The 27,417-nt window shown below is 39.3% G+C and overlaps 1 protein-coding gene across 1 annotated transcript; it reads left to right on the top strand.

The window, feature by feature from the left end:
• Positions 1-465: 465 nt before the first annotated feature.
• Positions 466-26,313, top strand: LOC139381144 (myomesin-2-like). The gene is made up of 36 exons (XM_071124489.1): positions 466-590; positions 2,297-2,405; positions 3,522-3,579; positions 3,888-4,042; positions 4,697-4,783; positions 6,309-6,397; positions 6,582-6,632; positions 7,777-7,941; positions 8,065-8,226; positions 8,436-8,577; positions 8,807-9,006; positions 9,108-9,161; positions 9,756-9,883; positions 10,288-10,471; positions 10,818-10,992; positions 11,086-11,207; positions 12,069-12,256; positions 12,368-12,494; positions 12,794-12,975; positions 13,056-13,170; positions 13,765-13,927; positions 14,277-14,383; positions 14,790-14,834; positions 15,260-15,396; positions 15,684-15,828; positions 15,933-15,995; positions 16,341-16,408; positions 16,651-16,764; positions 20,669-20,756; positions 20,859-20,897; positions 21,386-21,491; positions 22,413-22,576; positions 24,099-24,135; positions 24,372-24,394; positions 24,489-24,544; positions 25,284-26,313. The coding sequence occupies exons 2-36, from the start codon at positions 2,314-2,316 to the stop codon at positions 25,737-25,739; spliced, it is 4,287 nt and encodes a 1,428-aa protein (XP_070980590.1). The 5' UTR covers positions 466-590; positions 2,297-2,313; the 3' UTR covers positions 25,740-26,313.
• Positions 26,314-27,417: the final 1,104 nt, after the last annotated feature.

Below are 27,417 nucleotides of genomic sequence, written 5' to 3'. Positions count from 1 at the left end.
CATTGCCTCAGGCTATTGGCAGGAATAGCCGTAGCCTAGGCATATCACACTGCTGTGACTGTTAACCCAATCTCTTGTTAAAAATAGTGCTTGGCCACAGTTCAGGTTTCAGGAGGTCATCTTAAGATTCTGTCTTAAGGTTCCTTCAGTTGAGCATAGAGCTAAGCAATATTATATTAACATAGCCTAAAGCTAATAAATATAAAAACAAATATAGGCTATATGAAAATTATCCTCAATTTCATGGATAGAGTTGAAAAAAAATTAAGTATGACATTATTTAAATGATGACTACTGAACACATTGTGCTCAGTCCAAATTTTGTAAATATTGCAAACTGGATGTTGTTTTATGACCTATTCAGTGATCAAAGAATAACTAACACTACGTGATCTGTGCCTAGCCTACTGCAAGTAAGAAATTATGTTACGGGTTGATGTAAAAGCTATATATAGTCATATGCCTATCCATAAATGGGATGCAAGAGTTGCTGCACTCTGTGTGGTTAATCTTTGGTTTTCATCAGCCAGTGACTCCCAAGTGGGTTTAGGCTGACCTACCTCTGCTTTGCGCTCGTGTAATCTCTTGGGGTAAGTCATGCCTATTATTTCCTTCCTTTTCAGATTATTGGATTTTTCAGAAAGGTGTTGAATTGAGAGATGCATGCTTGGTTCTTGGTTATATCAGAATGTTGAGATTGATTAGTCCAGTTACCTAATTAGGGCCTAGGCTACTGCCTAGACCTTGACATAAGAAGGATATTATCTAGCAATATTCATTTTAATAGATTTTGGACACAAATGATTGATATGAGAATATTGCTCTGATGGCATGTTGATAAATGGAGGCATCAGCTTATATAGACTTTTAAAATGAATTCTATAAAAATACAGTTTACTTTGTCTTCTATATGCAGAGAAATGTGGCTCAGGAGTTCAAGTGTCAAGAGGTTGATATTTCTAGTACCTGAATCTCTGATGTTAAGCACTTTTGCTGCACTTGAGAATTAGCTGAACCTGACTAATAAATGAATGAGCGAATAAGATAGAAAAGGAAAATAATAGAGTCAAAAATCTGTTATTTGGTTGTAAACCTATTCCAAAACACATTGAGGGGCAATATGCAACTTTGTAGGACTGGGAATTGAACTTTTTCCATATTCAGAGAACATTTTCAAAGCTACAGTAAGTTTTAAAGTAACTGTCCAGTGAAAATCTCACTTTTAAAAGTTAATATTCTGTTAACTGACACCCAAATAACGTTGTCCTTTACTCGTATTTGTGGCCAAAGCATACATTGGTGAAAAACACTTCAAAAACTCCACCTCAAACTTGTATCTCAAACAGACCTTTTAAAAAATGCTTGCTATTTCCTTACAGAAAATGATGTCATGTTGGCTCATTGGCTGAGCTGGCCAATCAGCGGTCTACTGATGTGAATATTTTTTATGACCGGTTTACGCCCACACATTTCTGTTGTTGGGGTTCACCCGGCATCCTTCCAACAAAGATAAGCTGCTTTTTAATTAACATACTTAACTAAAAAAAAATTGGAAGGAAAACTATTTCACTCATATTGTAATTAATTATAGGTCATATTTCATAGAAATCTGCAAACACTGGACAGTTACTTTAAACTAAGTTTGGACCTTATTCCCATATTATTTACTGCAATTAAAAATAACTTGCAAGTGCTCAGACTGTTCTTGTGTCTGTTAATATTCAATCTGTTAAAGGCTATATGGTTTTGTATGTTCTTATTTATCACCACATCACCTGTGAATATAGGCTATATTTATCTCCTTCATATGGTCTGAATTATATTTAGATTGCTGTATTGTGAGAATAACTGGTAATAACTGAATTTTCATAGATGAACACTTAAGCCATTAACTAGCTCTAAGCCTCAACCCCCTCACCATCTAATTTAAACCTCCAATGAATGTGCTTTCCATTTCTTCTGCCCATAACTCAGACTCTTCCATTACATAAGAACAGGCCCAATCTTTCTCCCGCAGTGCAGGTTTGATGGAATTCTATCCCCAGTGTCTGTAACCTCACAGGCACTAATACCTAAGACATATAATTTAATGTTGAAGGACATACTGTATCATACTGCATATTGTGCCCTGAAATGCATCAATGGATCAAAGAGCCTGATGCTTTGTAGTAATTCTACATTAACATGGTTTGTTGCAATCATCGAGATACAACTATTATACTGTATTTCTATGGTTGCCATTATGTTGCTGTTAGCCAATAGAATACAGTAAGTGTGTTCCTTATTTGAATCACAGGTCATTAAACATCAACTATGGCTGCGACAGTTGCCAGACACAAGCACGTGCACGTCAGCCATGACTACCACAGTGCACAGTCTAAGGTGGTAGCAAAGCAGTACACAAGGTAAGGAGATGGGCCCATTGGAATCCTATGCTTCATTTGAAACATACTAGTGGTTTGGAAACTGGTGGCCAGATTTACAATTGTTTGCACAGGAGTATAAATTGCACCTGCTATTTACTAGAGTAAATTAAGCATTTAAACTGTATAGAGCATATTTAGCATAGTTAGATTAAATGTAAATTAAGACAGTTAACACATTTGTCCCGGTCTTTATTCTCCTCTGAGAATAAAGAACTGGTGTAAATACATCAAGTAAATCTGGCCCTCGGTGTACAGTTTCAAATGGTAGTTAGTGTATTCAGCTGGGCATTTAACAGTGGCTAAGTTTACACCTAGAGAGAGCACTTGTAACCCACTAATAGGTTGGTTCCCTGCTAATTGTCAAATCTCATGTAACTATGCAGCCATCCTATTGCTACTACATCACTGGATCACATTCTCTTCTATAAACTGGGGACACATATGCTTTACTAATTTGTATGATGACTAATTGTCATATTTGTTTGTGTATGATAATAATACCATTAACATTTTCCTCTGTAATACACCTTGGACTGATTTGCCTATAAAGAAGGGTGTGTTTACTTGTGTCGGTTGACATCAGGAGTAGAGACAGGACACTCATATTAGTTTGCAACATACATTCTATGGATTGTACCCAGTTTCATCTGTGTCATCTCCGATCACGTAATCTATATTACCTGTACACACTTCTATGATCATTCTGTCAGGTATGTATAGACTGATGATTCATCTGCAAGAAATAGTACATTAGGTAATTTGCCAAAAAAGGGCATGAGAATACTGTCAACATGATGCTGTTAGAGGTCTTTTGATGCTAACGAAGTGCTCTGTAGCTCTATAACTGCATTTACTCAGCAATAAGCCAATGATTAAAATGCAAATAAGATGCTTACTGTATGTATAGCAAATAATGATTGTTATGGTTAGACTTAACAGATTTTTTTTGTGGTGCTTAGTTTTTCACTGTGTTGGGCCTTTCTTATATTAGTTTGTACATGCTTGTTAACTTAAACAAAATTAGCTGTTTACACTGTTTTATGTTGACTTTTTGTAAATTATCCTTTAATAACTAAGTTTGTTTTGCTTATATAGCTCTGAGGTGGTGGAGGATGATTATCATCACAAACAAGAAACAAGAATCCAAGGAGTGGTAAGGTCATCTGTCATATTGGGAGATTTCAGCATGTCACCATAATTAAAGATGTCATTTGAAAAAGATGAGCGAAAATATTATGTATCAGATCTGCACAAGTACACTTTTCACACGTTTGAGCCAAGCCAAACCGTATTGTGCAGGCTCTGATATTTACTTTTTGCATTATCCTGTCTAGCACGGTTCCAGTAACTATGATGGATGCATTACCTGGCCAGGGCAGTACAGGTCGCCTCAGCTTGGCTTGGCTTAGTAGTTTGAATAGGGTATTGATGAAAAATGTCAAATGTCCACTTTACCTTCAGGTGAGGAAGAAGATGGTTGAGAAGTACGTCCGTGAGGAGTCTATGATCAGGGGCCCTAAGTTCCTGACCACACTCCGATCCCATACCGTTTGGGAGCACACTCCCGTGAAGCTATACTGCACGGTCGAGGGCTACCCAACCCCTTTTGTGAAATGGTGAGGATTCAGACTAAATACAGATGTAGGATCATCATTTGAGCCAGTTTGCTACAGCAGTAAAATAAGGCTGCAGCAACAAGAAATGTGAATTATTATGTGGATAATAATGAATGGACATTTTTGGTAGGGGTGGTACATTTTTTCATTATGGCAAATCAAGTCTGACATTTTTAAACCTAGAATACACTACAAGTTTGCAAGAAAATTCTCAGTTACAAAAGCGTGATCAAATTAAAATCCTACATCTGTGTCCAAAACAGTCATTCAGCAAGTTCAACAGCAGCATTTAGCTGCTTATCTATCAATGCAGAATGTTATTGTACTGGTGTAGCACAACGGGAGAACTGCTTAATGCTAGTGTTTTTCTTTCATACCCTCTGTTAGATTGAAATAGTGGTCAAAGTTTTACGGATGATTGATGGTGTTAGATTTTAGCTGAGGTTAAGAAGTCAGCATAGCTAATCTTAACCTGTTATGGGTTCTGTAATAATTTTACAGTTTTACACTAAAGGTATACGTTATGACACAGGTACAGACTGCTTATACACAGTCACATCACAATAGTCTGCATACTGTTATTACTTTTTTCCTGTGTTACCACAGCCACTTGAAAGACTTCACCTTAACCATTTCTAATTGATTTCTCTCCAGGTATAAAGATGGTGTCAGCATTGACTTATCGTCAATGAAATACAATGTGCAGGACAATGTTGGAATTCATAACCTGGAGATCGTCAAGTAAGTTATTCTCACGGGAGGAAAAACCTTAGGCTGCACAATGGATACACACATTCAGTGATAAAACAATCACAGGTTTTTATGTTATGGGAAATCACAGGTTTTTATATTATTTAGATCCATTTGTCCGGAAAACATTATTATCTCATGGTAGCTTATCACCCCCATTTAAAAAGTCTTATACAATATCATGACTTTGCTCCTGGACCATCTGAGATTTTCATTGTGGCCTCCCTGCATTTCACTCACAATCACATTGTTTACTGTTAACTTAATTAACACGCAAGTGTTCACAAAAGGGAGGCTTGTGAATGGTGGAGCCTTAGCGGTGGAGCTTTTCCAATTTAGTCCAAAGCCCCCCTGGGCACTGCCCTCGTCTTGAGGACTCATCAGCTGTTCATAGAAAAGTGCTGAGCTCTTTGTCATTTGATCCTGGAGCTCCTTAAAGAGCACTGTATACGCTCGCTGTCAGTGTCAGGAGCACCAACGCTAAATCGCACCTTAAGTCTCAAAGCTCTTTTTGCCTCTCCAAATCAAAGTGAAGGGTTTCAATAAAGAAATGCCACTCTGTGTTCTCCCTGGGTTCAAACTCTTTCACACTCAAAGAAAACAACCATGGTTTGGAAATAGTGAGGGAAAGTGAGCATGGACAGCTTTAAAATGGCATATACGGGGTCAATGTCTTATATCTGTCACTATTCTCAACCTCCTCTCTCCTTGCAGCTTTAGATGTTTGCCATTCATGTCTTAGAGCCTCTCATGAATATCTCATGAATAATTCATGCAATTGTTTTTTCCCCTGCATAGCATTATTCTCATGTCTTAAGTTCCAAACATTTGATAATATCTGACCTTGAGTGTGTGGTTATACTGTAGAGGTCAAAATAAGAGACCCTTGGGGTGGAAGGTACTATAGCCTTGCGGGTAGGAGCGTTGGGCCAGTAACCGAAAGGTTGCTGGATCGAATTCCTGAGCTGACAAGGTAAAAAGCTGTTGTTCTACCCCTGAGCAAGACAGTTAACCCGCTGTTCCCCAGGCGCTGATGACGTGGATGTCGATTAAGGCAGCCCCCCGCACCTCTCTGATTCAGAGAGTTTGGGTTAAATGCAGAAGACACATTTCAGTTGAATGCATTCAGTTGTACAACTGACTAGGTATCCCCCTTTCCCTTTCCTTTCCCTTACAAGCTAGAAAATGATGTATATTTGAAGTATTCATTTACTGTGCTTTCATAAAGTCATAGCACCATTTCAAATGAGGATCATGGCTTGATATTTCCCAGTAATCATTTTGTCAACAGCAATTTGCATAATCTGCATAATTTGTTATCCTTTGAAAGTTTACCATCCTGTAAATTCAACTCAGGAAATGATGTTTGGTTGTTAGTCAATTAATCAAAGTCCTACATACACAAATATACCCACACAAACTATAGATGGAGACAAAGTCTAAGCCTTAGGTATTGCTGAGATGGTTTTATGTGTTCATGTACATCAACAATGTATTCTTCTGGTGTTCCCTATAGGTGTGAAACCGATGACACTGCGCAGTACACTGCTGTAGCTAGTAACATTCATGGACAGGTCTCTACTCAGGCCTCTGTCATTGTCAAGAGTAAGTTTGGCAAAGCAAACATACAGTATATAAGTTTTGTTAATGCATTGATTTTTATGATATGGCTTATTTAAATGATAACGCTATGTTTATATACTTGATTTATTCCACAATACAATATTATAGTGTAATGTATTTTGTTGTTGTGTAGTGATTGTACGTGTATAATATGTCTGTTTTGCAGGATTCAGAGAAGAAGGGCATTTATCTTCCTATGCATGGCTTCCTTACACATGTAAGTCCACCCAACACCACTGTCCTGTGTATTCTTCCTGATACATTTATCCTCTGAGTAGATCTTGACCACTGTTGAGTCAAATCCAGTAACTGGGGATCGTTTGAATATGGCAACATTCTTCTTGCGTTGCAAGGATGTAGCCTACATATAAAAATGTTTATACTATTGTGAGAGACAAACAAACTACTGCTACATATAGAAATGTTTATACTATTGTGAGAGACAAACAAACTACTGCTACATATAGAAATGTTTAAACTATTGTGAGAGACAAACAAACTACTGCTACATATAGAAATGTTTATACTATTGTGAGAGACAAACAAACTACGGCTACATATAGAAATGTTTATACTATTGTGAGAGACAAACAAACTACTGCTACGTATACAAATGTTTATACTATTGTGAGAGACAAACAAACTACTGTAGATCAAAATCAAATCAAATATATTTGTCACATACACATGGTTAGCAGATGTTAATGCGAGTGTAGCGAAATGCTTGTGCTTCTAGTTCCGACAATGCAGTAATAACCAACGAGTAATCTAACCTAACAATTCCAAAGCGACTACCTTATACACACAAGTGTAAAGGGATAAAGAATATGTACATAAAGATATATGAATGAGTGATGGTACAGAACGGCATAGGCAAGATGCAGTAGATGGTATCGAGTACAGTATATACATATGAGATGAGTAATGTAGGGTATGTAAACAAAGTGGCATAGTTTAAAGTGGCTAGTGATACATGTTTTACATAAAGATGCAGTAGATGATATAGAGTACAGTATATACATATACATATGAGATGAGTAATGTAGGGTATATCAACTCAAGCATGCATTCTCAACATATGAAAATAATGTTCGTTTTTATTTATCCCTGTAAGAATCGACAGGGACATTATCTGATGAAACCTCTATACTAATCACAACATAAATTGCACCTTTGTATGGATTAAAAAAAAAAGAAAACCACGAAGTCTTCCAAATAATTCAGTGCTTTCTCTCTTTTAAAGTGTATGTAATTATATACATCATTGCAGAATATACTTCTGATCATGGTCATCTATAATTAAATTACTAAAATAGAGTCATAATACTGTAAGTCTATCCTGTTTTACTATCTTTTTGCAGTTCCCATGTTGCCAGAGATCAAATACACCAAGATCAACATCACCTTCCTGGAGACTTTTGGCTCGGTCTTTGGAACAGAAGGAGACACGGTCACATTGGCAGCCACAATGAACATTAGCCCCAACCTAGCCAATCTGCAGCCTGAAGCTCAATGGTTCAGAGATGGTAACACATTTTCTCTTACAATCATAACTGCTTTCAATAACAGCCGATTTACAAGACCATTTTAGTAACTTCAGCCACGGACAGTTCCTCACTTAAAATATTGGCGTTTTTGTTTTGTTTTAGATCATCGGCTGTCAGACTCCAAGTGGGTGAAGATAGAGTCTGGTAGAGGCGAGTCCAAGCTGACCCTGCCTCACCTGAACAAGGATGATGAGGGCGTCTACACTCTCCGTATGGTGACAAAGGGGGGAGATGCTGCGCACAGTGCATTCGTCTCCTGTGCTGGTAAGAAATCTGCTAACTTTGAGAATTGTATACCACCTCTGTGTGTACCAGCAATTCATCTACTTTGAAAACTAGTATGAGCCATATTCTTCTATTTTTCAAAAAGCTCTTTGATCCTTGAATAATTCTGTTCACAGGGCATTTCAAATATAGCGTGATGTACTTTGACAGACTGTGATGATGTGCCTTGCTTTGTGTCCCTATGCCAGATGGTCCACCCCCAGTACCTGGGTCTCCAGGTGCCCCTATGGACATCAAGATCCATGACGCCAACAGAGATTATGTCATCGTGTCCTGGAAGCCTCCCAACACCACTACTGAAGGCCCCATTATTGGATACTTTGTAGATAGGTAACGGAAGGTTATACCCTGATGCCATTACCTGACCAGGAAAAACTCCAGGCCCTCGTTATATACATTCTGGTAGTTTTTTTTCTTAAAATCACATATCATTCTAGGCTGAAAATGGGAGGCAAAACTGTAAATTACAAGCTATAATCTCCCACCACTGTTCGTAGCTTGTGACAGGATAATGTAGCTACATATTGGAGATGTACCAATTTTCCTCAATTTTTTGCAGATGCGAAACTGGAACTGAAAATTGGGTGCAGTGCAACGACTCCCCCATTAAGATCTGTAAATACCCTGTGCCTGGCCTTTTTGAGGGCCACTCCTATTACTTCCGTGTGCGGGCGATAAACTCAAAAGGCATCAGCAAGCCCTCCAGAATGTCTGACCCCATTGCCGCCCTGGACCCAACTGAATTTGAAAGACTCCATGGTAATGTGAGGATGAATTCGTAAACTTTAACTTGTGAGGTCATGTATTCCCTAGAATCAAATTAATGTATATCATTTTCTGTTTTTATCTTTGTTTGACAGCCATCAAGTTGGGTGGTAAACTTGACGTTGTAACTTACTACGATGACGTTGAAGGTACTAAATGGTTTTCTATGATGTATGGGGGTCCTTGAAACTCGATAACTAGTTTGATACAAAAATCTTTGACGTTCTTCTAAGCAGTCATGCTATTACTTTTTTAGGCTCATTTCGTTATACTTCCTCAGTGTCAGTAGCACTAAGAAGAATAATGAGGGTAAACTACCCATTTAGAATATTGAGATATCATTAGCCCCTCACATTGTACCATGTCTTCCATCTGTATAATAAAACACCAATAACAACTGTCACATTTCACATTTTTCTTTTCACGATTCTCCCGTCTCAATAATTAGCAATAATTATACAGCCTAAATTTGGGCTCATCAGAGAGCTGCTGATTAGTTTTTGATGAGAATTCCATCAGGATGCTAAGATCCAACCATCTGTGGCACCTTCTTCAGACTGAATGTAACACATCTATACTAGCAACAGATCCATGTGCATAGACAGGCTAGAGAAAAAGTCTTCAGTACTACAATTTCATAACCTTGAAAACATTTGTTATTGTGGCAATATTTTTGTCAACTCGGGGGATTGTTCCCACTTGGGAAAAAGACAGTAAATCTCTGTGGTGTCTTGTGTCCGTAGATGAGAAGAAGGTGCCAGGAACCCCCTCAAAGTTGCATGCCCCAGAGACCGACCGAACATATGTTGTCCTCAGCTGGAAACCTGCCCCCTATCACGGCCGGGCCCCAGTGTGGTACTATATTGAGAAGGTTGGTCTCTCACTGTTCTCCCCCAGGTTTATTTTTTTCCACACATTTCAACATGGAATTGATAGATTTGTGTCCACTAAAACAGGGTTCTCAAAGTGGGGTCTGTGGCCAGATCTTAAAATATAAAAAAAATACAAATGTCTCATTTATTTTTAGGATTATTACTAACAAGAACAGATTTTTTGTGATTATGAGGTCAGCAAGTTTGAGAAACTCTGCTCTAAAACAGATGGAATCTTTCTTAAGATGCGTTCAATAGTATAATCGAGGGCAAAAATATTCAGGTTCACCACCCGAATGAATAGCTGAAGTCAGCAAAATGAATTGGGGTTCTATCTTTCTCTCCATTTAATTTGCCTGTTGAACAGGGTGTAAATCTTGTTTTTGGGGTTCTACCATCACAGTGCCTAGCTGAGACCGGTGCCTGGCAGAGGGTGAACACTCAGGTGCCTGTGAGATCTCCTCGTTATGCCGTGTTTGACTTGGCTGAGGGAAAACAGTACTTGTTCCGTGTACTGGCTGCAAACATGTACGGCAGCAGTGAAGCCTCTGAGCCTACTGAGCCCATTCAGACTCAAGAGCTGCGTGGTAAGAGGGTCCTCTTCAATGGCTTTATCTCTTAGAGTCCTCCCCAAGGTTGTGCACAAGTATTCTCTCTAAAAGTCAAACTCCCTGCAAATCACAGAAATAGTGGGTGGAATTTGAAAAAATGTAAAAAGTAATTCATATTGTAGATTTTGCTAAGAAATAATAGTCCTTCAATTAAAGTAAGTAGATAGTTGACATTTTCCCCTAGACATTAACCCTGTTAATCTACTGTAGGTGAAACCTCCGCTTCTGGTTAAATGGTTGCCACAAGGGAGACTGACACGTCTCTTGTTATCCAATGGGTTGAACTTAAGGAGCCTAACCATGCCCTGTTGATCTACTATAGGTGTCCCCTCCGCTCCTGGTCAGGTGGTTGCCACAAGGCAAACTGACACATCTCTTGTTATCCAATGGGCTGAACCCAAGGAGCCTAATAACCTTATTGGCTACTACATCGATGTCTGTGTAAAAGGCTCCAAGGACTGGGATTCAGCTAACCACAAGCCTCACAAGAGCAACAAGTATGTATTCAGTCATAGACTTATTATTTGAAGAGTGTGATTTCATTCATCATAATATGTTGACATTTTACTTCATCTGCTATTTTTGATTAGATTTGTGGTTCAAGGCCTGACCACTGGTGAGACGTATGTCTTCCGTGTGCAAGCCATCAATGAGCTGGGTCTTAGTGATGAATCACAGGAGTCGTCCCCCCTCTCTGTCAAAGCTGCCCTCAGTGAGTATGCACACACACACACGCACACACACACACACACACACACACACACACACACGCACACGCACATGCGCACATGCACACGCACAGGATATAATTGTCATTAGTCAAGGTTCCAACCAGGCGTAAAAAGTACTGGGTTCAATCTGGCAGTAGCAAAAGTAACAGCAGAAGAAAAATGCAAATACACGATTTTAGCGACCCACTGTGCTTAGCTGGAGACTCTTTTCTCTGTGAATGATCATAGTGATTCAATTGTAGCAAGGTTATCAAGACTGTTTAACAAGTCTGTTGGTAGCTGTCCAGAAGTATGACAAACAAAGACATCTAACTTTGATGCCTTAAATTGGCCGAATATCTAAAATCAATGTCTCCAATAAAAGAGGACCATTATCCTTCCAATTCAAAAGTTTCAGCAGGACAGACTGGGAGCCTATTTGATTTAGCCAATCGTTATGTACCTTTCTCGTCCAAATAATGTGAATAATTTAGGCAATATGAGTCAAAAACCAACCATTGGCTCAGAGTTCCTTTGGGACATTCAACCAACAACTGCAGATTGTTTCATCACACCATACATATTTAAACTCATTTATTGGTGATACTATTTAAACTCATTTATTGGTGATACAAACTATGTGGATGGCAGTATTTTGTAGTTTGTAGTGAACAATGATCATATCTAACATGCTAGTTTACTCCATGATGAATTAAGATTGATGTATTATACAGTGGATACGGAAAGTGTGCACTGTATACATGCTACTTAAAGCCTGCACAACCAGTATTTCACCAGGAGTTAGGGACCCCTGCTATATATCCACCATGATACATGTTTAGAAACCTTTAACCTGTTTGCAGCGATTCCCTCTGCTCCATATGACATTGCTCTGCTCGCTTGTGATGGAGAGTCCATGGTTCTGAACTGGAAGCGGCCCGTCCACTCTGGTGGCTCTCCGGTGGCTGAATACTACATCAACAAACGCAGGCACGGAGAACACACATGGAGAGAGGTCAACATCCCACCCATCAAAGAGAGGCTGTTCAAGGTATAAATCTGATTGACCTTAGTCAAATAAAAATGCTGTTACAGTTAGGATCATTATGAATCTATTATGCAGTGATTCTAACAGTTTTAATACTTTGCATATCAACTACAGGTTGAACATCTGAGTGCAGGTGCAGTCTATGAGTTCATGGTTTATGGTGGAAGTCTTGCTGGTCTTGGTGCCCCCTCTGCCCCTAGCAAGGCTTTCCACTGTGATGCCTGGACCATGCCAGAGCCAGGTACAGTACCGAAAACCTCTCTGAAACAAGTTGATATTTTAAAGATGAAACAAAGTGTGCATAGTTCAAAGAAGCGAATGCCATTTTACATGCAAATACTGTTGCATATTTAAACCGTAATGCATATCTCATCCTTTTAATGTGATGATGAATTCTGGAAGAGGTGCATTCAAGCTTATCGGCAGTGCCACTTCCAACATCAATCATTAACAGCACATACACATTACACAGTCTGACCTCTATACTCTGTGTGTCTGACTTAAAGTAATTTTCTACATTTACTGCACTCTGAATTTCAGGACCAGCTTATGACATGACCTTCTGCGAGATCCGTGATGACTCTGTGGTGGTGGAGTGGAAGGCTCCCGTCTATACCGGCGCCAGCCCAATCACAGGCTACTTTGTGGACTTTGCCAAGAAAGGCTCAGATGAATGGCACTGTTCCAATGAGAGCCATGCTGTCAGTCACCGCTACCACAAGGTACAGAGTATTCCTAGAATACCTATGAGTTATGACAATGTACCCTGTCTGGCACATTTTACAGTACTTGTTGTTTTCAGGTGACTGGGCTGGAAGCCGGAGTGTCATATGTGTTCAGAGTGCGTGCGGCGAACTCTGAAGGTGCCGGCAAGCCTTCCTTGGCTTCTAACCCTGTGGTTGCCAAAGCAGTGGAAGGTACTGTTGGACAGACACAATTCCCGATGCTGAGCTTCAATGTGGCTTAGTACAGAGCAGCATTCATTCAGTGCGTTCCACAGAGAATGTTTATTTGGGTCAGGATTCCCATTAAAATGGGAGTTAGATTAGCTGAAATGTAGGAGAGTAACACCACGAAGTGTGGGGTACACTAGACAGGGATGTTGAGGAGGGGCCTAGGGAGGGGTTGTCTGTTCTTCTGTTGATAAGGAACATTGGGAGGACGTGGGAGGAGAGAGAAATATTTGACTCATATGGAGCTCTGTAAAGTGGTTGGAATGAGAGCATCAGGCAACCAGCAGAGAGCAGTGTTGTATTCTGCAGGGACCTCAGCAACTCAAGCACTGGGTGAGATCAGGGAAAAGTCATTCTCACAATTCTTTCGATATTAATTCAACAGAGGATGCAGAACATACAGACACAAATACACTGTGGACATATAATGAACATACTACGCTAGTACAGTATGACTGCACCTAAACACCCATCTCTAGGACATGCTGTACTTGCAATGCCAGATTTTTTTATTGCTGTTGCCTGTCAACTTCACTATTTGCTTTGTCAATCCAAAAGGTGCCCAGGAGATGACCTGCACAGTGGACAAAGAGTCAGGTGACATCATCCTGTCATTTGAAAGCTGTCAAATTACGGAGAGCTCCCACTTTGTGTGGAAGAAATTCTACAAGGAAATCACTGACTTCTCTAAGGAAATTGTCATCAAAACAGAGGGCAGCACGTAAGCTATGCACAAAACTTGTCAATAGATCAAATATATTTTATCTAAATAAAACTTCTCAGTAGTGATTCGGAAATGTGTAATAGGTAGCAGGTAGCCAAGTGGTTAGAGCGTTGGGCCAGTAACCGAAAGGTTGCTAGATCGAATACCCGACTATCAAGGTAAAAATCGGTCGTTCTGCCTCCTGAACAAGGCAGTTAACCCACTGTTCCCAGGCCGTCATTGTAAATAAGAATTTGTTCTTGACTGACTTAACTAGTTAAATAAAAAATATATACTTCTATTGATGTGCTAAATATCTCCTCGACCCTATATTCAATGGTGTGTCTTTTCTTTTATTACATTCTAGCTCCAAGCTTATTTTCAAGCACCCTGACCAGGGGGATGTGGGTTGCTTCTCTGTTTCTGTAACTAACACGGATGGTGTTTCTGCCAGCCATGAAATCCATGCCGAAGGTAGGCCCTGGGTGGGGAGTGGATCACAAATAGGAGGTTACTTATTTATAACCCTCATTCTGGACATATCATGATATAAAATACATTTTGTCCATACATGCATGCCTACTGTACTAGTACATCTAAATCAACACAACAACACTTCATTATACGGCAGACAATAATGGCACCCATCACAGTCATTCATAAATATGATATGATCTAGTGATACAGTAAATGCATGTCTGGTCTTGTGCAGTGCAGATAACTGTTACTGTGGAAGTATACGATGACGTTTCATGTAGAAAGGCTTTGCTGTGAAGGAAGCTGTTAGGCTGTTTGGCTGTTTCCTGAAATCAATTTGCGAAACAGATATTGGATCATTGGAATACTGAAATGCATTTCCCCTTATTTACCTCTATTACAGAGCTGGAGAAAATGCTGGCAAAGAGCTATGGTATCAGACACCCGGGTAGGTTTTGTTTGGATTTATTCAATATGGATTTTTTTATTTTCAATCTCATTCATTCTGGTCCCCATCAAATTATATTTTGGAATACACAGCTCAGGGTAAAAAGAAGATTACATTTTTGGGGATTTGGCTTGAATAATCTGCATATACTGTATGGGCGTGTGCGTCGTTGTAGACTGGTGATGAGGTAAGATCTGTGTAAACCGCATAAAGGAGACAACTGTTAATCCCAGAAAATAGTTTTTCAGCCCTTGCTCCATCAACTTTTTAGCATGTGGTTCATCACAGCATTTTCTAATTTTCTGAGGAGGAAAATGTATACCTGTTGAACAAATGACATTTCTTTCATGAGCAAATGTCATTTCTGTCACAAAACATACCTCTATTTGCATCACCTTCTTCCTCCCTTTATCCTGCTTCCACAGTGATCCCTTTAAAGACTCAACTGGCCTACAAGATTCTGGAGCGTGGTCGCATGTGCTTCTGGCTGCAGGCGGAGCACATCTCCTCTGCTGTCACCTACAAGTTCTTTGGTAACAACAAGGAGCTCTCAGCAAATGATGTAAGAGTCACTTCCTTATTCCTGTCAACACTAAACTGACACATTGTCTCTGGTCAAAAGTCAAGCACTATACAAGTGTCATTTCAGACACAACATGCACAGACAATTTTTGTTGTTGTCTTTGAACTAGACATTCTACTCTCATCACGATGTATGGCATGAATAGCCTTTTTAAGCCAAGACTAGAGTAGATCACACAACATAACCACATTATTGGATTCGCAAAATTCCCTCAGTAAAGTCCTCTCCTGTAAACTTTCTTGGTGTCTTCTTCTCTGTGTTCTCAGCCAAATCATGCGAGTCACAACGTGGAGACTGGTATCATTGAGTTTGTGCTGGATCATTTCACAGAGGATAGTGAGGGTACCTTTACTGTTCAGATCGAGGATGGCAAAGCCAGAGGCCAGTCCTCTCTGGTGCTAATTGGAGATGGTGAGAGCATGTCTGCTGTGGGGGAGTTGTTGTGCTCGAATACAGGGTAGGGCTCCATGAGGTATCCAGGATTTATCCCATGTTTCACTTTGTTTGGGTTGTAGATTTCAAGGCAGCTCTTGCAGACGCAGAACACCAAAGGAGCGAGTACATCAGAGTGAAAGAAGGTAAAAGTAAAAAATGTGTGAAATTAATTTGAGTAATATTTGAATGAAATATTAATTTCAAACAGCCAGTACACTAAGATGATGATTAGGTATCATAATGAATTATTAAGGTTCACATTATTTATGGCAACCACACACTGTTATCTCACCTGCAAATCCATAAGCCACCCATTGTTACAAGGATATTACAAGGAAGGATATTACACGGATACAAGGATGTTATTAGCAAAACAATGCATTCAAATCTGACCTTTTTGACCCCTCTCCCCCTCCCTCCAAATCCCTCCTCCACCTCTCTCCCTCACATCCCCCTCTCCCACTTTCTGTCTATTGCCCTATTTCCAGGCCCCCACTTCAGTGAGTTTTTGTCAGTCCATGTTGGGGACGACTGTTCTGTTGCACTCATCTGCAAGGTAATTAAACATTCACCTTAAGTACAATTAGATTAGACCAAGCGATTAAATGGAAATTATGGCGTGAGTTATCGCTAATGCCAACCTAAACGACAAACACAGTCAGCATGATTCAGTTTAGTCATTGTTCCCCTCTGTTGAGAGGCATGATGACAGATGGTGTTGTTGTACTGCAGTCATGCCTCTTTGTTTGGGCTGGTCCACCTCTCTGCGGGTAACGGGTCTATTGTTTCATAATGCAGGTGGACAATCTGAAGACAGAAACAGCGCTGCACTGGTTCAAGGATGACGTTGAGATTACCCCTGAAGGGCCAGCCAGTCTGGCATCTGGAGCCTGCAAGTTTCCTATTTCCCTGGTAATTTTATCACATAAACACACAGATTGAACAAACTACATATAATAGCAGTTGTTATGTGGACAATAGGCAGAAGCACAATGGAGTGTCTTGAGACCCTGTAGTTTTAATAATAGGCTACAGTGAAGGACCTTACCGTCTGAATTCCAGTTAAACTGGGTTAGGTGCATTCATACTATGACCTCCATTGCTGGAAATCTCAAGGCAGCCATTGAAGAGTTCTATGGCTTTCCATATCATCAGCAAACATCTAGACACAATCAGGCCAAGCAAGAGTCAGACATCTTTGTCGCTAGTACTACAATATATCGCTGTTGTTGAAGGAGGGTATTATCCGCCTACACGCTCATGCAGTCAGTTCCTAGGGGAACGGTTGGCTTTATACAATAAGACAAGACAAAAACACAGCCACCAAAACATTTGGTGATCATGTAAGAGATGTCAGAGAAGCGGACACTGATGCAGTCAAGGCGCGTTTTGACTCTCGGTCATAGGAACACCATCCATTTATAGGAAACAAGAGGAATAACCCTGAGGGGAAGAAGACGAACGCCTCTTTCCTCAGTAGAGCACCGCTGTCATAGTAACCAGTCACATCCAATGATGTCATTATACATAATCACACCCTGCAATCTTGCTTTCTCACTCATACTATGTCCCAACAAAGCTATGAGATGGAAAAAGAATACTCTGATCCTGTGCTTGACATACCTGCATGTTTGATATTGCTCATCAAGTGGCCACATGTACAGTGCCTTCAGAAAGTATTCATACCCCCTGACTTATTCCACATTTTGTTGTGTTACAGTCAAAATGTATTAAATTGATTTTCTTTCTCACTCAACAACCTACAATTCCCAATAATGATAAAGTGTAAACATGTTTTTCAAAATGTTGGAAAATGTATTGAAAATGAAATACAGAAATATATAATTTACATAAGTATTCACACCCCTGAGTCAATACATGTTAGAATCACCTTTGGCAGCGATTACAGTTGTGAGTCTTTCTCGGTAAGTCTCTGTATTGTACAGTATTTGCACATTATTCTGTTTAAAATTTTTCAAGCTCTGTCAAGTTGGATGTTAATCATTGCTAGACAGCCATTTTCAAGTCTTGCCATAGATATTCAAGACAATTTAAGTTAAAAACCAACTAAACCACTCAGGAACATTTTATGTTGTCTTGGTAAGCAACTCCAGCGTATATTTGGACTTGTGTTTTAAGTTATTACCCTGCTAAAGGGTGAATTTGTCTCCCAGTGACTAGAATGCTATTTTACAGTAAACAAATTGACAGACTTTCAGCACGCTTATAGGGAAGGACATTAAACAAGCACAGCACTTACACAAATGGCTGATGATTTGTTTAGTGAAATTTATTTTTAAAAGATTGTGGTGGCTTCAGTGCAGCTTTTGACATTATCGATCATAGTCTACTGCTGGAAAAATGTATGTGTTATTGCTTTACACCCCGTGCTATATTGTGGATAAAGAGTTACCTGTCTAACAGAACACAGAGGGTGTTCTATAATGGAAGCCTGTCCAACATAATCCAGGTAGATTCAGGAATCACAGGCCCCTTGCTTATTTCAATCTTTACTAATGACATGCCACTGACTTTGAGTAAACTCAGAGTGTCTATGTATGCGGATGACAATACTATACACTACTACAGCAACTGAAATGACAGCAACTGAAATGACTGAAACCCTTAACAAAGAGCTGCAGTTAGTTTCAGAATGGGTGGCATGGAATAAGTTAGTCAAAAATATTTCAAAAACTTAAAGCATTGTGTTTGGGACAAATCCTTCACTAAACCCTAGACCTCAACTAAATCTTGTAATGAATAATGTGGAAATTGAGCATGATGAGGTGACTAAACTGCTTGGAGTGACCCTGGATTGTAAACTGTCATGGTCAAAACATATTGATACAACAGTAACTAAGAAGGGGAGAAGTCTGTCCATAATAAAGCGCTGCTTTACCTTCTTAACAGCACTAACAAGGAAGGTCCTACAGGCTCTAGTTTTGTCGCATCTGGACTACTGTTCAGTCGTTTGGTTAGGTGCCACAAAGAGGGACTTAGGAAAATTGCAATTGGCTCAGAACAAGGCAGCACGGCTGGCCCTTGGATGTACACAGAGAGCAAACATTAATAATAAGCATGTCAATCTCTCGTGGCTGAAAGTGGCTGAGAGATTGACTTCATCACTACTTGTGTTTGTGTGAGGTATTGACGTGTTGAAAGCACGAGCTGTCTGTTTAAACGACTAGCACACAGCTCAGACACCCATGCATACCCCACAAGACTTGCCACCAGATGTGTCTTCACAGTCCCCAAGTCCAGAACAGACTATGGGAGGCGCACAGTACTACATAGAGCCATGACTACATGGAACTCTATTCCACATCAGGTAACTGATGCAAGAAGTAGAATCAGATTTAAAAAACTGAAAAAAATACACCTTATGGGGGCTGTGAAGCAACACAAACATAGGCGTAGACACATGCATGCACACACATGATAACATGCACACTATACACACACATACACATGGATTTTGTGTTGTAGATACGTGGTAGTGGAGTAGGGGCCTCAGGGCACACACGTAGTGTTTTGTGAAATCTCTTATGAATGCATTGTCATGTTTTAAAAATTGTATGCTTGCCTTAATTTTGCCTTAACAGCAGCTAATGGGGATCCATAATAAATACAAATATAAATACAAACCAGGTTTTCCTCTAGGATTTTGCCTGTGCTTAGCTCTATTACGTTTATTTTTATATATAAAAAATCCCTAGTCCTTGCCGATGACAAGCATACCCATAACATGATGCAGCCACCACCATGCTTGAAAATATAAAGAGTGGTAATCAGTGATGTGTTGTGTTCGATTTGCCCTAAACATAACACTTTGTATTCAGGACATAAAGTTAATTTCTTTGCCACATTTTTTTGCAGTTTTACTTTAGTGCTTTATTGCAAACAGGATGCATATTTTGGAATATTTGTATTCTGTACAGGCTTCCTTCTTTTCACCCTTCATTTAGGTTAGTATTGTGGAGTAACTACAATGTTGTTGATCCATCCTCAGTTTTCTCCTATCACAGCCATTATACTCTGTAACTGTTTTAAAGTCACCATTGGCCTCATGGTGAAATCCCTGAGTGGTTTCCTTCCTCTCCAGTGACAGAGTTAGGAAGGACACCTGTATGCTAGTTGTGACTGGGTGTACTGATACACCATCCAAAGTGTAATTAATAAATTCACCATGCTCAAAGGGATTTTCAGTGTCTGCTTTTTTCATTTTTACCCATCTACCAATAGGAGCCATTATTTGTGAGGCATTGGAAAACCTCCCTGGTCTTTGTGGTTGAATCTGTGTTGTAAATTCACTACTCGACTGAGGGACCTTACAGATAATTGTATGTGTGGTGTACAGAGATGGAGTAGTCATTCAACAATCATGTTAAGTGAGTCAATTCAATTTATGTGAATTGTTAAGCAAAAATGTACTCCTGAACTTATTTAGGCTTGCCATAACAAGGGGGTTGAATACTTATTGACATTTCAGCTTTTCATTTCTCATAAAAAAATCACACAATCTCAATTAAATCTATTTTAAATTCAGACTGAAACACAACAAAATGTGGAAAAAGTCAAGGTGTGTGATTACTTTCTGAAGTCAATGTAAGTCCCAGAAGAGCTGAGAAAATGATATGAAATTGGGACAATTGTTTTCAATTATATGAACAGGAAATTACTAAGTTAAAAAAATTATTCTCAATGTAATGCAGCTAATGTAGCTTACATGGTCTCTGCTACTATTGCAGAGGGTGGGCCTATTGAGTGCATTCTATTTTGATCCCTGAAATTGTGCTTTGTTTTTAATCCAACCTAGTTCTCCAAGGCTTCTACTGGCATTTACAAAGCTACCATCAGTGATGACAGAGGAAAGGATCAGTCCCAAATTGAAATATCCGGCCATGGTAAATATTAATATGAAAACTATATTATGTTGCATCTGAAATATTGTCTTACTGTAAACATACTTTGAACATCATTTTGTTTTATCAACATCTCTCTTACAGCCTTTGATGAAATAATCGAGAAGCTTTCTAAACTTGCTGGTAGGTATTAATATCTTCTTGATTGTCACTTCTCTTTTGAGTATTAAAACAAATTTGTTATCAGTTTATTTTGCTTGTTATTCAACCAGTGCAAGAAATCAGTTAGACTCACAATCGTTATATTGCAGATCATTTGTTCCTCACACAGTTGTGGTTTTTCTCAGTGCAGCTAAATCAGTACAGCACAACTAATGAGGAGGATTGCACAGCCATTGGGCATATCAAGGGTCCTGTTACTCCACCCTCATGAACTGGGCTGCAAGTAACATCTGTACTGTACCTGTCATCCTAGCCAGAAGTCATATCTCCATTACGGCATTTATTGCACTGATTCCGATTCCCAGCACAGGCCAACCAATTAGTAAACCACAGCAAATACCCAAGTTGTAAATATCTAAGAAGATATGTTAGCTTAAGAGAAGTATAGAATATAAATGTCAGCATATGTACACTAAAGAACGCATGGTTTTTCCTTTTTTTCTCTCCAGGATCCTCTGCAGCAGAGCTGGCAATTTACTGCACGGCAACAGGCATTCAGCTCCACTGCCACATGAAATACTACACAGAGGAGATGAAAATCCATTGGCTGCATGCGTAAGCAAAGTTTTTTTGGGGGGTGCTTTTTTATTCAATTATGCAGATAATTAGAAATTATGGAAATGTTTATGGAAATAGAATCCGCACAAGGTTTTATTCCAAGGCTTAACATGAGCCAGGCATGTAAACATGATTTGAGATTATTATAAAAAGGTGGTTATTGAAAAGGAGTGACACAAAAGGGAGACGAGAGACTGCCTCTCTTCACACACTATCATATTTACAATTTTCCCAAATGGAAACAATTATACAGGCCTACTGTACCTAGCAGAATAGCTACAGGGTAAAAAAAAAAAAAAAAAACACTCCCTCAGGCTTGTGGGAAGTCATTGGTTACAGCAGCTTGTGTAAGGCAAACCAGTTTCAGCTAAACCATGCGTGGGTCTTCTAATCCCTGTATGAACATTTTGGAGTAGCTGCTTCGAGTCTTTACTTTCTTCCAGTGTGCATGGCACTGACAGGGGGAGCATGTTTCAGCATGGCAACAATTTCACACACAATGAATGAACAAAGCCTACCATTTCCCATGATTCCTCACAAATTTAAGCTGGGCAAATTTCAGGACCTCCCTGACTGCCAAGAGGGCAATGGTACATAAATAAGATAATGATGATGCTCAAATGGTCCAGCACAGCAATTGTAGAGGGTCAATATTTGACAAACTACTAGAAAGTTACACCTATTATGCGAGAAATCTGGACATTTGACTATTTTCATTAGAATCAATCACAACTTCATATGATGTTTTTTTTATGTTCTCCTAATAAATTCCTCATTGAGCTACCTGTGAACTTCAGTTGATACCATGTTTCATTGACTGCTCTTTGAGTTAACCAGTAGGGACCTACTCAATCCAACACAATGGATTCCAAAAACAATACTTATGCTCCATCGGTTTCTCCCCTTTTACCCTTTCAGGGAAAGTAAACTCTCTCACTCTGAGAAGGTGCATATTGGAGGTACCCCTGCCATGGCCATTATGGAGATCCTTGAACCCACAGAAAAGGATAAGGGTCTGTACCACATCCAGATAATAGATACGGAGAACACCTACAGTCGCACCATTGACCTTTCTGGAGATGGTAAGTCAGACGATATCTGATATTGAGTATGTATGTTGTTGTACTTGTACTTTAACAACCTACTTCTCCATCAGTCTTGCAAATAGCATAATAAATTAATTCAAAGAGTGATATTAGCAGAATCAGCATGTATGAACCTCAATGACAATACCAGGATAATGGTAACCTGGAAATGATAAACCTGATAAATTAAGTTAAACATGTTTTTTTTTATATTCACATGCATTTGTAGTTGTCTTCATTAATATGTGTACATAACATCTTAGTATGTGTACATAACATCTTAATATGTGTACATAACATCTTAGTATGTGTACATAACATCTTAGTATGTGTACATAACATCTTAGTATGTGTACATAACATCTTAGTATGTGTACATAACATCTTAGTATGTGTACATAACATCTTAGTATGTGTACATAACATCTTAATATGTGTACATAACATCTTAGTATGTGTACATAACATCTTAATATGTGTACATAACATCTTAGTATGTGTACATAACATTTTAGTATGTGTACATAACATCTTAGTATGTGTACATAACATCTTAATATGTGTACATAACATCTTAGTATGTGTACATAACATCTTAGTATGTGTACATAACATCTTAATATGTGTACATAACATCTTAGTATGTGTACATAACATCTTAGTATGTGTACATAACATCTTAATATGTGTACATAACATTTTAGTATGTGTACATAACATCTTAGTATGTGTACATAACATCTTAATATGTGTACATAACATTTTAGTATGTGTACATAACATCTTAGTATGTGTACATAACATCTTAGTACATGTACATAACATCTGAATGTAGAAAAAGCAGAGGTTGTATATTATTACCATTGCTCTGGCAGTATATCAATGAGGTGGAGTCTTCAGTTGGACCACAGTAATGAGATCACTGCACTTTATTAAAATGACCAACTACTTAACATTGTTGCAGTTTTTGCACATCATCTCTAACTATTGCCCACACGGCTGTTGTCCTGCCACAGTCTTAGACTAACCCATGTCCAGTCTCACACTGTTGTTTTGCAGATTTCTACATTTATAATTAAAAGGGCATCTCTGCAGCTGGGTACACAGAAGCAAGCTGCATATTTAGGCAAATCCGGGGGACGAAATAACAGGAACAGCAATATTAAAGGTGCAATCCTGGCTCATACTTCAGTTAGTCAACATACTGTTTGATGGCAAACATAATCAAGGGCTGGTCCCTGACAGGTCATGCGATTTTGTGGTCTGGAAACAGTAATGAGTGAGGGAGGATGAGCTATTTCAGGCAAAACAGAACAACATTACAATATTGAGGTATGATATGTCTCTGCCACACTGCTGTTGTGTCTCCAAGACAAGTAGCAGTAAGTACAGCAACAAAAAGAAAGAAAGAAAGTAGGCTACTCCATCTATACTTCAAAATTGGTTTCGTATGGTGTAACATTAATGAAACATTATGAAAAGCCCAACTGTAGCCTCTCTTTTCTTTCTTCGTTCACAGCCTACGATAAAGCCTTTGCGGAATTCACAACACTAAAGTAAGATATTCACGTCATAATTCTGTTCAGTGTTCATTTCATGCACATATATGTAGGGCATCAGTACTGTATAAATGCCACGTTCCTACAGCTAAAATGCAGCTCGGATTCCTACATAGTGTTAATGTATTTGGCAAAGCAGAACATGTGGACGGAGTCAGTCTTGGGGTGAAATATAGCAAGCCTCACTGTGCTAATGAACTCACTAACAATGCCATTCTTCTATTGTTTTCCAGAGAGGAAGCATATGCTGAAGCCAGTGAGTACCTTCTCTTGTCATAATGCTAGATTGTGGCTCTGGGAAATCTTTTGATTCAGACAATTTTGTGATTATATGATATCTACATTTTTAGATCGTGGCAAAGTGCTGGGCGGTCTGCCTGATGTTGTTACCATCATGGAGAAGAAGGTAATTTACATTTTATTTTGTGATTGAATACAATTATGGGAATATATTTAACGCTAGAACAGGTAACCAGACATGATTTAACACATTGGGAAAGTCAGTGTCAACTATCATAACCAGGTGGATGCAGCTGATGTCTATGCTCCCAATTTCCATTCAATCTGGAGAGCCTTCTGATTGAGACAACTGTAGCCTATAGGTGCATTATATACCGCCCTAGAAAATCTCCCATAAGGCGAAGATTGTGCAGATATATTGCCTTTTACAGCACCTCATGTCTGGTTTCACACAGCATATGAAATATTGTGGGGTAAGAATAAACTTGGGTCCTTATGAAACAAATACAGTGTGATGTATGTGCTAGGAGTATTCTGTACACATGTCATAGAGGTACAGTATATGGTTTACATAATGGCAGAATAGAGCTACTTGTAAAGGTCAATGTAACCGGCACGTCTCTCCAAAGTGACTACACACGCTTGTTTGTAGTGTGATTGGTTATTTTACTTTGATGCTACAAGAGGGGATTTTTCCAGCGGATTGAGAAACATGCTCATCTCAGTAAAGCAAAGACAAGAGACTAGGGAAATAGGACATGATAAACATAGTAAACTCTAATTAAATTAAAGAACAGCACTGCTTAGGTGAGAACAACACAAGCAACATTCTATGTTCTTCTGTTATATCTGTGTTGGTAACCAAGGTCTTTCCATTCCTTCAATTCCTTTGTCCCGCTTGGTAGACCCTGAGTTTGACCTGCACAGTGTGCGGAGACCCAAAACCTCAAGTCACCTGGTTCAAAAATGGTGCAGAGGTGTATCCCGATGACCAGTACTTGGTGTCCCTCGAGTCCGGAAAGTTTGCCAGTCTCACCATCAAAGGTGTTTCCCTGGAAAACTCTGGCAGGTACACCATGACGGTGCAGAACAAATATGGAGGAGAGTCTGTGGATATCGTTGTGAGCATCTACAAGCATGGTGATACGATTCCTCAGGCCAAACCAACTCTAACGCCCAAGTCGATTATCCCACCTAAACGTCCTATTGAGATCCCAGGTCCCAAGGTTGTCACTCCTTCCCCAGCCCCTGCTCATGTCTCTTCTCCAGCCGGTGCCAAGTCCCCCACCCCTCCTAGGGGACTTAAGTCCCCCACCCCAGCTCGTGGCATGAAGTCCCCTACCCCAACAAAGAGAAAGTAAACAACAAAAGCATTTCAATTCCAAAGTGAGAAAGGAAAATAAAAAGTGATTAATCTGTTAGCATGAGTCATCAAATAGAAAGTTATTTAACAGTAGATATCTGTCATTTTTCACTGAAGATGCAGTTGAGCTCCCTTACTCTTTTTCTTCTTATGATAGAGCCAATGTCTTGGAGAGAAAGAAAGGGGCTTTGGGAGCGGGAAGCCAAGAGATATTTAGTGTGTTGGAAGTTGTGCCACAAAAAACAGAGAGTTTGTCACCAATGTTTACAAAGCTGAATGAGCCTTCCAATGAACTTGGCTCTGTCTCCCTTGAGGCGCTTTGGTGAAAAATGACCAGCTTTGATGTTTAGTTTATTAAATCTCTGTTTTAAAAGCTGCATGTTTAATTAGCTGGTGGAATCTTGAGGTATTGGCTCTCCCTACAGATGGATAACCCCAAAGTGCTGGACCTCCACTTAGCCCATAGTGGCAGGTGTGGCGTTTCTAGTCACTGCCCCAAATAAATCATGTTACCCTCCTCGCCGCTGTGTCTCCCCCTGCTTTTGTGTTAAAATAAAAAAGAGCCAAAATCACTTCCCACTGTGTCGTCCCTGAGCTGTTTACTGTTGGGTTCCAGCGCAAACTCACCCAAGGTGTCTGAATGCAGTCACAACGTAAAATATGTAAGCAATTAGAGTGGCTACAGGCATATCTGAATCGCATCAGCACTTTTCACAGCCTCTTTGCCCACTCTCATTTTCAAATCAACAAATCACTTCATGTATGGCTGTTTGCACAATGCAAACTTGCCACCAGATTCACCACTGTTCATTGGGAGTTGTAAGTAAAGTATTTCCACAAGGATATCATTAATATACACAAACACACGTCTACTTTTGATGGGAAAGGAAATAACTGTATTCATGTTGCATTCTCCTAACCTAATTGAGTGCGTTCAATTCACAAAGCCAAATATGAGACATGTCAAGCACAAGCCAATTAACTATTTGCGTCATACACTTTCTGGGTAGTTGATAAACTGTTTCAGCTTGATACACTTCAAAGCCCTAGTCCTTGAAGTAATTTTGCAACGTCACAGTTTTTCCTCATTTCACTGATAAGCTGTCTCTAGTAATCATTACACTGTAGTTGGGATTTGATTGGAATAATTCAAATGAAGGAAAATGGTCTTATTTAGATTTTGAAATAATTATAAATGTAAATGTAATTAAATCATACATATTTAATCACTGAAAATAATTGTCTATATAAATCATCGTTTTCAATAGCAACTTATATCAATCAATTATGTAAATATTGGTTCTAGTTCCCATCTATCTCTCAACAGTCATCCCCTGAAAAATGTTCATACATATGGATTATTGCTACTTTTCAAACAGGCTCTAAATGAAAAAGCTGTAGAGCTGTATTTGTAACCCCCCCATCAATAGCCTAAATCCGCATTTCAACTCAAATACAGTATAATATTGGAGCCATTCCTTGAAATGCAGTTTTGAACACGTATTCCATTTCCTCTGACCACATGGTGGCACTGGTGCTTCATACAGACACCTCCCCTGTACAACCACTAAACCCGATGGGAGCCACCAGTCACTGAATCATGTGGCTTACTTTTACACATCGATTTGCTGTGGGAGGATGAATCACAAAACTACATTGTGGACAAAATACCACCC

The sequence above is a fragment of the Oncorhynchus clarkii genome, chromosome 23, assembly GCF_045791955.1.
Source record: "Oncorhynchus clarkii lewisi isolate Uvic-CL-2024 chromosome 23, UVic_Ocla_1.0, whole genome shotgun sequence".
Lineage (NCBI taxonomy): Eukaryota > Metazoa > Chordata > Actinopteri > Salmoniformes > Salmonidae > Oncorhynchus > Oncorhynchus clarkii.
Note: the sequence above shows the minus strand (reverse complement) of the source record. Positions and strands in the feature narration are given on the sequence as shown.

Excerpts from the sequence above, each read along its gene's own strand:
- LOC139381144 (XM_071124489.1), top strand. The coding sequence starts at position 2,314 with ATGGCTGCGACAGTTGCCAGACACAAGCACGTGCACGTCAGCCATGAC. Across the intron at positions 9,884-10,287 it reads TGTGGTACTATATTGAGAAG|TGCCTAGCTGAGACCGGTGC; the intron begins GTTGGTCTCTCA and ends CTACCATCACAG. Across the intron at positions 14,384-14,789 it reads CCATGAAATCCATGCCGAAG|AGCTGGAGAAAATGCTGGCA; the intron begins GTAGGCCCTGGG and ends CCTCTATTACAG.